This window comes from Echinops telfairi, unplaced genomic scaffold (assembly GCF_000313985.2).
Source record: "Echinops telfairi isolate 266 unplaced genomic scaffold, ASM31398v2 ScPeMD7_18;HRSCAF=68, whole genome shotgun sequence".
In the NCBI taxonomy this organism is placed as follows: Eukaryota; Metazoa; Chordata; class Mammalia; order Afrosoricida; family Tenrecidae; genus Echinops; species Echinops telfairi.
Window position 1 is genome coordinate 5205063 of NW_022103915.1, and position 13034 is coordinate 5218096.

The window sequence follows — 13034 nt, forward strand, 5'->3', positions numbered from 1 at the left end:
CACCCACCCTGGATTTCACAGACCAAAAATCATAGAAAAATACAACACAAAGAATCAAAAGCTTGGTTACCAGCAAGAACAAAACAGAGGGGGGAAACCCGGTTGGGAAGAAGAAAACATTAAGAAAATATTAAAAACTAGAGCAAGCTTAAAAATGGGTCAAAGGGAAATCACACAATAAGGTACTAGATTTTAACCGGTTACCTCTGTCAGCATCCACTTCTAATGAGTTGATAGCAAGGCTATTCCCATCCCTGGTCTCTGTCCTTCAAGCACATGAATTTCCCCTTTGCTTTTATTATTATGATAACTGCTAGTACTTTTAGATGTGTCGAAAGGGTGATCAAGTCAGATGTTACATTTTAGCCATTCAAATCGGTTGTCACATTTTAATCTACTATCACTGGCCTGATTATCAGCAAATGCTCACGTAGTCAGGAGCGAAGTATCATGACATCTGCAACTTACTTTTTAAGACAGTTCTGGGGCCACGGAGCATGGGAAAATCTGGAGGCGGGGTGGGGGGGGTGCCCCTCGCCCATCTCTGTGGGGGTGGAAATTCTCAAAAGTAGACGTTAGAGGGCAAAGAATTTCAGAGGGCTTGGCAGTTTCAGCTTGGCTCAGTAAGAGCCTTGCGGTCAAGTTCAGGTTCTGCCATGTGGCAGCTGGGGGACACTGGGCGGGTCGCTTTCCTTCTCCAGGCCTGGTCCGCCACCTGGAAAAGCCTTTCAGTATGTGTTTCAATGCTGACAAGGCTGTGGCTCCAGCCCCAGAGTGACAGGATGCATGGTCGTGGTGTGGGCTCCTGAGTTTCTCTTGGATGCCTGCAGTGACATGGGGGACAGGCCCTCTCCACCTCCACTCCCAGCACCAGGCAGGGTTCACTCCCTCCTCAGGAAGCCTCGCTTCTGCTTCATGGGCACATACGTTGATACCCATGGGCCGACTAAAGGTGCTTTCCTCCTGCACCCACGGTGCCTTGCCCGTCCCCACACTCCTAGTTAGGGGCACAGATTTGCATGCACACGTGCTGTCCACGTGAAGGTGGGGCCACGTCTTCAGTGCAACAGAAGGCTGAGGCTCTTCCAGTACTTGGTGTTAGGTGCCACGGACTTGTTCCGGCTCAAAGAGACCTGTGTGCACTACCCTGCGTGCCCTACCCTGTGCCCCCCTCACAATTGGTATGTCTGAGCCCCTTGTTGCAGCCATTGTGTCAATCCGTGTCATTGAGGGCTTTCCTGTTTTCCACTGCTCCTCCACGATGCCCTTCTCCTGTCTCGCCATCCTTCCTAAGGAGCATCCTGGCTGTTCGTCTCCCAGGGCAGATTCACTTGTTCTTTGGCAGCCCGCAGCACCTTCGTTGTTCTTCTCTGGCACCGTCAGCCAGACGCATTTCGTATGTGGTCAGCACTCAGGAAAAGCGAGTGTTTTCTGAGTGGTTTTCTTCCGCGAGACAGAGTGAAAGGGGAAGCACGGGTGGCTATGTGAGTGACAGCCACTCACTTTGCCCACACACACAAACGCTGCGCCCCTCCAAAATCCCCCGGAGACGCAGGAACCTGGTGCCAGTCAAACGAAGCAAACTCAGAAGCGAGCTCTTACGTCCTGAGCAGTCGCGTCCTTCCAGTTCCCGGACCTTTTGTTTGTGTGTTTGTTCAGCCAATTTAACAGCGCCCTGGTCCGTTGGTTCTAGTGAGCGGAGAAAAGCCAGCCGACCTGGAAGACAAGCCAGCCTGGCGACCAGCGCCGCTGGTGGAGGTGAGGACCAGAGGAGGCAGATGGGTGGCTATTAGCATTCCTTTTAGGGAAGTATCTGGACAGGTGGCCTTATGTCAAGTGGGGTCCTTCCAGATGGGCACACTGCAGCCTGAGGACACGCCCCTCAATGAAGATCCACTCTCTAGCCCCACCCCACCTGGTCAGGCCCCTTCCTGTTCTCCGGACTCCGTCTGAGGACCTCGGGCCTTGTTGGCGCTCTCCATGTGAAGAAATGACAGTGGCCCAGAGGCCTTGTCATACTGACTGACCTGACTCGTCCCTCGTCCAAGGTGCCCTGCTCTGGGTGCTGCTCTTACTGAGGGTCTTAGCTGATCTTCCACAAACTTCAAAGACAGCCCAGAAACACCAGCGCCTCATTCTGCAGCACGGTCACTTGACTAGTGGAGTTCTGAGCCTTCTCAGGGCCCTCTTCATGCCCCACGCTGGCTCCGTGATGGCCCTGGGTGGGCCTGGCTCTCTGGAACACCTCTGGTCCCTAGCTGGCACCAGCTGGCCACCCTGCCTCTTTCTTGCCACATGGGAAGGCAAGTGGCCAGGAGGCGGACAATCTAAGCTAGTGCCCTGTCGCTGAGCTTAGGAGGTTCGGTGGGTGAGCGCTTGGGTCCATCTATGGGATCTGGTGACCCGAAGGTCATGGCGCCTGTGGAGACAGCTTGAGTGGAGACTGGTGGGAGCTCTGAGCCACAGGAAGAGAGAAGGAGCCAAGTGTCAAGGGAATGGGACACCGGCCTGGTGGTGTCCCTGGTGTGGACAGAGCAGCCCTTTGTGCCCTGACCACAGAGATGGAGGGAGAACTGTAGGGTGAGTGGATGAGAGGGATGCTGTGGGGAGACACAGATGTTGAGGAGACGGCCCTGGTGCTGGAGATGCCCCTCACCCAGCTCAGGAACCTGACCTCCGTGGGACTTTGGAGCATGAAGGACTGTTTGGTGGTGGACATAGGATGTGCTAGGAGGGCCCAGCGAAGGCCTGCCGAGCCCAGTACAGCCTTGGAGAAAGGCTTCCTGCAGGAGGCCAGCAGGGTACTGGGAAAGCTGTGTGGGAAAAGCATTCCAGGCAGAGGGAACAGCATGAGCTAGAGCAGAAAGACCTGCTCTTCCCCCGCCCCCCGCTCCCCCCCGCCCCCCAGCACAGTCTGTCGAGGAACCTAGAAGCCTAGGGGTGGTGAGTCAGCTCTGGACATGTGGGCAAGGGAGAGATGCCAGGGCCCAACCCTTTCATGAAGCACATTCGCGTTTTCAGCACAATTGGTACCAGGGACTAAGCACTCTTTAAGCTACTAACTCTCACAGCCACCCTAGGGGGAGGCACGAGGACCACCCCGTTTCACTGGGAAGGACACGGAGGAACAGAGAACGGAAGTCCTTTGTGGACGGTCAAGTGCCAAGGAAGCAGCGGACTTCCCAGCGGGAGAGGAGGCACCACGTCTGGGAGAGCCAGGGGATGCAGTCTCTGCCCACAGGAGCCTGTCCCTCTGGCCAGTCCCTGAGGGCCACCTTCAGAAGTACCAGACGGTCTGGGCAGCAGCTCTGTGCACCGCAGCCCCTCTCCCCTGGAGCAAGAGGTCCCCTCACTGCCTGGCTGTTGTAAGACAGACTGGGAAGCTCAGCAGCCATCCTGCCAGTGAGAAGAAAGGGAGCCGGGTTGTCATGGGGTGCCCCCACCCCCAGGCACCCACCTGTGGCTACAACCTGCACAGGGCACAGCAGGCCCTGCCTTCAAAGGACTGTCATGCTGCACTCCGGCGAGGCAGGCCGTGGTTGAGAGGGAACAGCTAGCTGCTCAGGACCCGGCAGGGATGGGCCCGGGATGGGCGGTTCAAGTGGGAGGTTTTGCCACATTTTGGGGTCCTACCTTTGTCTCCGCTGAACCTCCAGAGGGCACCCCTGTGACACACTCACACACACTACCCCTATTTGCTGTGGGCCTGTTGTGTGTATATCACCCGTGGGTGTTGTGGTAAGGCCCTAGGAAATATCCAGGCAGGCATGACAGGGTAGAGAGGGCTCCCAGGTGGGAAGGCCACCAAGGTGGTTGCTTGTGCCAGGCCTCAAGTAAGCCTGGTCAGCTGGGGTGAGCCCAGGCCACCTGCTCGCTCTCCCGCTGCCTGGGGTCTGCCCTGCAGAACCTCTTCTGTGTGTTTCCACCTCCAACCGCATTGTTGATTTTGACCTCCAGTCCAGGAGGAGCCATGCCAGGTCCCAGAGTGTGAGTTCTTGGCCTCCCTCCCAGTGGCACATGAGCGATGAATCCCCGACACAGCTGTGCCACAAGGCCAGGCGCACTGGTGCCTTTTCCAGGGAGAGATTTCCACAGAGGCTCTGATATAAAGCTGCTAAACCCAAACCCAGACACCCCCTACCCCCGCTTGTCTGAGGGGACTTGGAGATCACATCAGCCATTCTCCAGGAGAGGAGGTGATGGGGCCAGGCAGCCTTGCTCCCCAGAACTTGTCCCGACGAGAGCCCAGCCTGAAGCTAGGTCACCAGTTCTTTCCCACACACCCCCAGGAGGAGAATTACAGACTGAGACCGCTTCCAAGGCCCACAGATACCTGTACAAGGGCCAAAGCACGGCACACATTGGAATGTTTTTTCTAGAAACGCCTTCTCCTGGGAGAGGAACCTGGATGTACCCACTGCTCGGAGCAACCGGGGAAGTCCTGGCATCACCTAGAACAACCAAACAGCGGTTAGGGCTGATTGTGTACACGCACACACACATATAACGGGTTGTTCTGATCCTATGGAAGTTTTATCAGGAGGAGGGGCAGGAGGAAGTTCCTGTTTGGGAAGGGGTGAGTGTCTGATGATGATGCTTGGTGACAGTGACGGGTGACGGTTGTTGGTTCGAATCCACCTAGAAGCAGCTTGGAAGGCAAGACAGGGGTCTAAATGGACTTGACACTATCTGACAACGACAAAGCTGACTTGGCAAATGTTGCTTCTCAAGCTCCCCGAAACACCACACAATACCCCACAAGCAACGCAACACCTGCACACACAGCCATATGCACCCAACACCACAACAAACCCAACAGCATACATGCAACACCTACACACACACTACCCAGCATGCACAACACAACAGAAACACAATACACACAAGATAACACAAACACAATACAACAAACCCACTGTACACAACTCAAACAACGCATACACACAGACACCAACACAACACTACAACACAGCACACATGCACCACAGCACACAACACCAAATACGCACGCGCACACACCCACAGCCTATGAGAGGACAGACCTTTTTGCCCCCACCTCACTGCAGCCTGGCTGCCCCCACAGCACTATACCAGTGGGACCTGATGCCTGGCCTACTGGAGAGGAGGGAGGAAGCTGTGTTTTGGTTCGTTTTCAAATTCAATGTAGCAAAGAGAATTTTGTGTGTGCCGCATGGCTGGTTCTTTTCCTGCACAAATCACTCACACTGTGAGAGTGCATCTTTCGATCTATAAGGATCACTGTCAGGGCCGTGTGGCGCCTACCATGCCGAGGCGAATGGGCACAGCGGGGCATGTTCAGGCCCGGCGGCACAGGAAGCGTCTGAGAGGGCAGTGGCGTTCAGAGGCAGGCCTGGGCTGGAGAGTAGTTGAAATTATTCGAAACAGAGTCCATATGGGCGAACCTATCTAAAGTCAGAGGGTTTCTTCTGCATCGGGGCCTGAGGCACTGGCCAGGGGATGCTCAGGGGCGGCAAATAGCTGTTCACACGGAACAAAAATGCCCAGTGGTTTTCTGCCAACCACCGTCTGCTTTGAAGCTGGAGTGTTACAACAGCAGAGCCAGTGATAGGTCTGCGGGCATCCGTGAGGGCGGGCCCTGGGAAAGCCAGGGCTCGTGGATAGGGAGACTGAGCTCCACATTGGACCCAGCGGGCCAGCCTGAGCACTCCTGCCATCTCCTGTCTTCATCTGCTAGAGAGCTGGGGCCTTTATGGACTTGAGGCCAGGGGGACTCCTGGTCAGCAAGTGTGATCAGTACCCCCCTGCCCACTACCTTCCCAAGTGTGCCCACCCCGGGAGCTGGGCTCGGCTCCCTCAGGCTGAATAAAGGGCCCGTCTCCTCACTGGTCCATACCGAGCGCCTGGCTCTCTCCCTGCCCCCACAGCGTCTGGCACACGCCTGCTGTCCCAGGGTGACCGTGGCAGCAGGAAGGGGCCAAACTAAACCAGTAACTCCACCTTTGGTCAGTTTGCATCACGATAGAATGATGGTGAGACCCAAGGTCCGCATCATGTGGGAGTCACTGGAATTTACATTGGACTTCAGGAGACCAGGACCCCATTAGTGTGTGTGTGTGTGTGTGTGTTTGGGGGGGGGGGGCAATTTCTAGAAAGGTGTTCTCTTTAAAGATACGTTGTTTCCGCCCTCAAAGGCAGCAGCAGGAAGGAAGGGCAGTGCTTCTCCTTAAAGTCTCTGCTCCTCCTCCAGGCAGCGTTCCCTGGTTATCATCCATGTCTGTTTCCCTCGCCATTGATTTCCCTTTCAGTAGCTACTGACCAACTGGTGAGTGACCGAAACAAGAAAGCGGATCCTTCTTAAAAACCCAGCGCCCTGTGAATTAGCCCTGGCGCTCCTGCCTGCAAACCTTCCCAGAGTCCTCAATGCCAGGCCTGCACGTAGCCCAGGCCCCTGAACCCCAGCCCAGAGCAGAGATCAGTACAAGACTGAGAACCAGACTGGATGGCCGTGTTAAGCTCCGAGTCAGGGTGGCTCTGTACACTGCCCGGTCCTGCACAATCCTCACAGTTGTTACGGTGTAGCCCACTGCCGTGTCGATCCATCTCCTTGAAGGTCTTCCTCCTCTTCCCCACTCTTCCATTTTCCAAGCCTGGTATTCCTCCCCAGGAGGAATCAGCCCCTCCCGATAACAAGTCCACAGACCATGAGAAGCGGTCTCGCCGTCCTGCCTTCTAAGGAGTATTCTGATTGGGCGTCTTCCAAGACAGATTTGCTTGTTCCTCAGGTGGTCCACGGTATTTTCCAGATCCGTCGCCAGCATATTAACACGCGTGCCCAGTCTTCTGTGGTCTCCCTTGTTTCTCGTCGAGCTCTGCCACACAGATGTGGGTAGGAATTCCCTTAGCATGAAGCGAGGGATGATGTGTGGGGTGGCTGTCTACCTGCACAGTGCACAAATGACTGTCAGGTGCTAACATGGGTGGTCCCCCATCCGGGACATCCTCCAGATGAGACAAGCCCCACTTGGCACCATCCCGTCCTTTGGGATGTGTTTCAGCCAGGGCTGCAGCGTGCTGATGTCTCCACATCTGTGTTTTCATGTCATGCCCCTAACCGCTACAACAGCGGAGGGGCTGTACAACCATTTTTAAAAACAGGCACACAGTCACCGGAACAGACCCCGTCTGCCGTTAGCCAGGGACTGCCACGTCTGCGCTCTGGCTCATCCGTGCCTCCGAGTAACAGGGACTCGGGCCTACACCGTCTGCACCCGCCAGCTTGGAGTCACTAAGGACCTCCATTTTACATCCCGGCAACAAGGGGGGGCCAGGGCAGGGCAGAGATCGGGGGTCCTTTGCAGATATTTTTTCTCCCTGTTTTCTTAAATCAGGTAAAAACCAAAATCCCAGAGCAATCAAGTCGATTCCAACTCCACCCACCCCCAGACCCATGTAGGGGCCCCAAGGCTGCCAGCCTCCTCGGGAGCAGACAGTCTGGTCTTTCTGGGTTCAAACTGCCGACCTTGCTGGGAGCAGCTTTACATGACAGAGTCAGATGAACACAATGCCTTTCTCTTAGCTCCTCAGTCCCATCGGGGTGATTATCCATGTGCTGCAATCATGACGCCTGGCCCTAAAAGGCTCCCCGGTGCACAGTGGTTGCGTTGGGCTGCGATCCCCGAGGTCTGCAGCTTGAAGCCCCCCGCTGCTGCACAGAAGAAAGGGGGCTTTCTGTTCCCGAAAGCAGTCACCGTGTCTGAAATTCGCATGGGCGTCTCCTTAGAGCGTGAGCTTCCAAAACTGCACCTCTCGACGGGAGTAGAAAACGCCGTCTTTTTCCCGAGGAGAGAGGCTGGTGGTTTTGAACCACTAACGTGCCCAACATGTATGTCACCCAACATGCCACCAGGGCTCCTCCTGCTGGAGACTGGGGGGGGGGGGGGGGGGGGGGGCAAAGGTTGGACATTATTCGACGGGCCTGTAACTAGCCAGCGAGCTCCACTGGGCTGCCCCGCATGGGCTCTGATGAGGCCGCTCTCTCGGCCCAGTGGCTGCCTGCCCTTCACGTCTGTTTGTCTGTCCTCTTCTGAGCTGGTGAGCTTGCTGGGTTAAGGCCTCCACAAAGCCCACAAGGCCCACCGCCTTCATCCTTATCTCTTTGATTTGATTGCTATCATGCTGTTCTTAGAAGGCCACCTACTGGGGTTTTGCCCTTTGTTTTTGTGTGGGTGGAAGGGTTTTCCTGCCACATGGGGCTGTGGCCCTTCTCTCGCGTCATCCACGGAGCCCTCTGAGGGGTGGGTTGTTATCAAGATGAGCCCCGTCACTCCTCTGGAATCAAACAAAATCGGCTCCGATGCTGAGGCTGGTGACTGAGCCTCCTGTGGGCCCTTGTGTGGCTCTACTCAAGTTTCTGCAACAACGCAGTTCTCCACCAAGGGAGCCCTGGCAGCGGCGTGGTTACGAGCCCGAGCCGGGATGCAGTCCCCAAGGGCTGCAGTTCAGAACCACCATCCTTTCCCTGGGAGAAAAGTGGGGCTTTCTACTCACCTGAACAGTTACAGTCTCAAAAACCCACAAGGGCGGTGAGTTCTAGCCCCATAGGGTCACTTGGAGTCCGCGTTGCCCGGATGGCAGGAAGTCTGGGTCTGATTCCCAACAACAAAATGGGCAGAGTGACTCTTTCATTGGGTGGGAAGCAGGCGTGCCGTGCATTTTCTTACTGAACACGGTGCCCAGACGTTGCAGACGGTGGCTGTGGACTAGGAGTCCCACCCCACCCCTGCTGTCTTTGCCCGGAGAGCAGAGCTGTGAGTTATCCCAAGCTGCAGAACCCCCCGCTCGCTCTCCAGGCCCAGGGCGTGAACACACACTGCCCATAGGGCAGCCCTGCCACCGGCCTCCCAAGAATCAGCCTTGTAAGCCCTGCCCCCTATCGCTGGGGTCCCACTGAGAGTCAGGGTGCATTTGTCACGTGGTGCGGCCTTGAGCCGTGCCCACGGACAGTATGAGGTTTTAAAAAAACCTACCCGAAAGATGAGGTTGTGGATCCAGGCGCAGAGGAGAGCGGGCAACTCACAGGCGTCCTCCGGTCAGTGGCAGCTGGCCTGCGTGAAAAGAGGGCTACCTGGAGGGCGGCCGTGCCCGGAGCTGAGGCTCATGTTTCCTCTTTCCTCTCCCGCTCGCTCTGCAGTGAACAGAGTATCTGCCAAGCTCGGGCCTCTGTGATGGTCTACGATGACAGCAGTAAGAAATGGGTGCCCATCAAACCCGGCCAGCAGGGCTTCAGCCGCATCAACATCTACCACAACACTGCCAGCAACACCTTCAGAGTCGTGGGCGTCAAGCTACAGGATCAGCAGGTGCGTGCGGGGTTTTGGAGGGAACTCGGGCGGGCGGCACTCACGCACACACATGAGCGCACGTACACACTGCCCTCCAGTCCATGCTGACTCGCGGCGACCCTATAGAACCCGGTAGAACTGCCCCTGTGCGTTCCCGAGACTGAGGCTCTTTGCGGGAGTAGCACGCCCATCTTGCCCCCTTGGAGCGACTGGTGGTATGGAACTGCTGGCCTTGTGGTTAGCAGTCCAACACGTCACCTCAATGCCACCAGGGCTCCTCCTGCACACAGAGCGAAAAGAGATCAGAAGCAAGCAGGCATCCAGATGTGGAGTCAGAGGACCCGAGTTCGAATCCTGATGAGAGGCCTGAGTAGGAATGAGCCTTCTGGTCTGCAGCTGCCCCCTCAGGCAGCAAGCACACCCTGCCTGCCTCTTGCAGGGTTGTCTTCAGAATAGAGCGAGGGCTGTAGGGAACAGCTGCCAAACACCCTGGTGTGCTGGTCTCAGTCTACACCCCCGAATCTCCAGGTGATGGCCCTGGGGAGAATGTTGGTCTGTCTGCTCGTGGCCCTCCTTTGGAAGAGTTGTCAAGCTGGACATGAAGACCCTGGGGCCGCTGACCTCCCAGATAGTACGTCCCGGAAAAAGCAGATGAGACGTCTGGTCCACACCTGTGAGACTAGGAGACAACAGCTGTGCCCAACCCTACCAGGAGTAGCTGTCCACACACAACTGAGGCAGGGTTGTGTGGTGCGACCGGAAGAAGAGGTTGTCTGGCTGAGCCACAGTGACCTCGGGGAGCCCTTTAGGGAGTGTCTCGGTGACTAGCAAGGACCCTTTTTAGCGGGCCTGTGGTTTCAGACGTCCTCAAACGGCAGCCTCTGGCGGCCTGTGCTGGTCAAGCCTGGGCTCCATGGAGGAGCAGCACGAGGGGCCACCATCACTGCGCGAATCCGCGTGTTAGCAATTAGAAAAGAGGAGAGGACTCCAGGCTCTCCTGTCCCAGGAGCGGTGCCAGTGGAATGGGTTGCTGCTCTGGTGAAAACAACCCCTACTGGGCTTCAGACTCTTGTGGCCAAAAAGGGATGTCTCTCCTTATCGTCGGGACCCTGGACGGAGTGTGTATGGTCTGAACACCAAGCCCCGGCACCTCCAAAGACGAGCGGGCACAGGTTTCCTCCCAGTCGGCGTGGGCCACAAGGGCAAACATTGGAAGAGAGACCATGCGTTGGTGCCTTTCCCTTGTTAGCAAGCCCTGATGGAAGGAAGGGGTTTCTAGAAGCCCATAGAAGGCGGCTTCCTGGTCTTCCAGGTCACTGGTTTTAGACCTGCGTTTCAGAAAAGCTGGCTGCACCTTGCAGAATACGCTGTCTCCTTGGAGTACTGGTGGCGTAGTGGGGAAGCTTTGGGCTGCCCACCACCAGGTCAGCAGATGGAAACCAGCAGCCCGTCTAAGGGAGAAAGAGGAGACTGCCTACTCCCACAGAGAGTTACAGCCCAGGAAACCCACAGGGGCAGGTCTTCCCTGCCCTGTAGAGTGACTACGAGTCGGACTAGACTCAATGGCAGCGAGTACTGCTTGGGATTTTAGTTTTAGCCCCCAATGACAGTCAACCAGAGCCACCTTGTGGATGTCCAGAATACCCCAGGGGTGACCCTACCTGTGCCAGGATAAACCTGCGCTTTGCCTCAGGGAGCCTCGCCACCCACTGCCTCCTTTAAAGGAAACCACCTGTTGAGCTCGCTTGGGGAGGGGCCTTTCTCCCCACCCAGGGTGGGTGTTGGGAATCTGCCGGCACCTTTTGAGCCATCTTAAATCCATGTGAATTCTGATGGAGAGGTCTTGAGTTGGCTGAAGAGTTGAGACCACAGCCTTCCGGCAGGGACTACATATTCAAGAGGCAGGATACATGTGTTTTATCTCTCATCTCCTCTACCCTGGTGCCCCCCCCCCTCCCCCCCAACACAGACACATAAACACAACCCCTCAGATGGGCAGGGATATGAGCTGGGAGCATACAAGAGATTTTATATTAGAGAGGAGGGCTGACAGAACATCTGGTCTGTAATAGCTTTTAGGAAATGACCTACACGGGTCTGTTCCAGTCCCAGGAGCCCTTGATGGCAAAATGGGGACCCGATGGGCTATGATCTGCAAGGTCAGCTGTTTGAAACTACCAGACGCACCATGGGAGAAAGGTGGGGCCTTCTACTCTCATAAAGAGTTACAGCCTCAGAAAGTCACAGGGGCAGTCTGCCCTGTCCTGTGGGGCCGCTGTGAGGTGGCATCAACTCGATGGCAGTGAATTGAGTTTTTCCGTCAGTGTGATGCTGTTGGGTAAGCATTGGACTTCAAACCAACCAACCACAAGGCCAGCAGTTCAAAGCCGCTCCATGGGAGAAAAATGAGGCTGCCTGCTCCCATGAAGATCTACAGCTTCAGAAACTCTACAGGGTGGCTTTTGAGTTGGAACCGACTGGGTGACACGGATAAACAATATGGTCCAACGTTTTAAGACCAAAATTGTTGACTTTGCAGCCGAGAGGGGATAGTTCATTACACAATGGGGCTGTATAATGCCCCTGAAGGTTTCTGGAGCACCCTACTGTCTCTTTCAGTCTCCCAATAATCCTTCACCGATGGGACTGTAGGTATGACCATATTCCTAATGATTAACAGATACATCTAGAGCCAGGTGATCAATGTGGAGAGAAAAAGACAGACGAGATGTTATCATGAGCCAAAGTCTAGCCTGAGTCTCTGAGGTGTCCGGTGGTGTGGTTGGTTATGAGTTGAGTTGCTAACCTCTAGGTCACCAGGTCCAGCCCCCAGTCATTCCAAGGGAGAAAGACCAGGCCATCTACTCCCAGAAAGAGTTACAGCCTCAGACACCCTGGGGAGCAACGCTACTCTACCCTCCAGGGTCGCTGTGAGTCCGCCTCAACTCAGTCGCAGTGGGTTTTGAGGGGCTTGACCGGAATCTCTAAAACAATCAAAGTGTCGCTTGGGTGACTAAGATTTGCCGAACTCAAGCAGCGGTCTCCAAATAATTTCATGTGCAAATGAAAGCTGAACCAATTTTTTTTTTTTTTTAAGAAAACCAACAAAGGATTGTTGTACTAAAAGGGTGTCATTGGTAAAGCACAGTGACTTCTGTGGAGTGTTGGAAGCATAAGGGGCCCTGGTGGAGGAGTGGGGTACACGGTGGGCTGCGTACAACAAGGTCAGCAGTTGGAGCCCATCCACCATGATGCTGAAGGAGAAAGAGGGGGTAGTCTACTCCCATAAAGATCTACAGCCTCCACTGGAGATCCCCTTGCAGAGGGGTCTTGGGGAGGAGATGAGCCAGACAGGGTGTGATGTAGCAACGATGAAAATGACAACTTTCCTCTAGTTCCTAAATGCTCTCCATCCCCCCACCCCCCATCATGATCCGAATTCTACCTTGCAAGTCTGGCTAGACCAGAGGATATCTGGAAACACAGGGAATCCAGCGCGGATGATCCCTTCAGGACCAGTGGTGTGAGTGGTGATACTGGGAGGAGATGAGCCAGTCAGGGAGCAGTGTAGCAAAGAGGAAAAATACAACTTTCCTCTAGTTCCTAAATGCTTCTGCCCCCTCCTCCCCACCACTATCATGTTCCAAATTCTACCTTGCAAGTCTGGCTAGACCAGAGGATGTACACTGGTACAGATAGGAACTGGAAACA

General features: G+C 55.4%; 1 protein-coding gene across 3 annotated transcripts in view; it reads left to right on the forward strand.

Annotated features, from left to right (window-relative positions):
• EVL (Enah/Vasp-like) overlaps positions 1-13034 on the forward strand; it is a 91579-nt gene that overhangs the window by 29407 nt on the left and 49138 nt on the right. For all 3 annotated transcript variants that reach the window (XM_013003727.3, XM_045288203.1, XM_045288202.1), the window contains exon 2: positions 9173-9341. In XM_013003727.3, coding sequence (XP_012859181.2) covers positions 9173-9341 — 169 coding nt within the window. The remainder of the gene's footprint in view (positions 1-9172; positions 9342-13034) is intronic.